Below are 292 nucleotides of genomic sequence, written 5' to 3'. Positions count from 1 at the left end.
CACGAGTTAGGAAAAACAGTGGATACACTCATAACACAAACCTGACACTATTGATCCAAAGCCTGCTAACACTGCAGTTTTGTGAAGACAATTTCCGACTGCAATCCACCTTGCCGTTTCGTCCCCTAGGGTTGTTGGTTCAATAACAATTGTGTGTATGCCAGCTTCCAAGGCTCTTTCTAGTTCCATCTCAAACTTCTCCTGTGCTGAGTCACTGTCATAAACTTCTCTTATAATGGCTAGTTGTAAACTAGATTCTCTGCTGAGCAAAAAAGAATTACATGTAAAAAAA

General features: G+C 40.4%; 1 protein-coding gene and 1 pseudogene across 1 annotated transcript in view; one reads left to right on the top strand and one right to left on the bottom strand.

Annotated features, from left to right (window-relative positions):
- The window catches only part of LOC119587117, a 22,714-nt pseudogene that overhangs the window by 3,987 nt on the left and 18,435 nt on the right, over positions 1 to 292 (top strand).
- The window catches only part of LOC119587118 (transmembrane protein 11, mitochondrial-like), a gene marked incomplete at its 3' end in the record, with an annotated part of 2,393 nt that continues 2,138 nt past the window's right edge, over positions 38 to 292 (bottom strand). The window contains 1 exon segment of the mRNA XM_037935870.1: positions 38 to 262. Within this exon segment, the coding sequence (XP_037791798.1) occupies positions 38 to 262 (225 nt within the window).

This window comes from Penaeus monodon, chromosome 22 (genome assembly GCF_015228065.2).
Source record: "Penaeus monodon isolate SGIC_2016 chromosome 22, NSTDA_Pmon_1, whole genome shotgun sequence".
NCBI lineage: Eukaryota > Metazoa > Arthropoda > Malacostraca > Decapoda > Penaeidae > Penaeus > Penaeus monodon.
The sequence above is the reverse complement of the archived record's forward strand: the minus strand, read 5'-3'. Positions and strand labels throughout refer to the sequence as shown.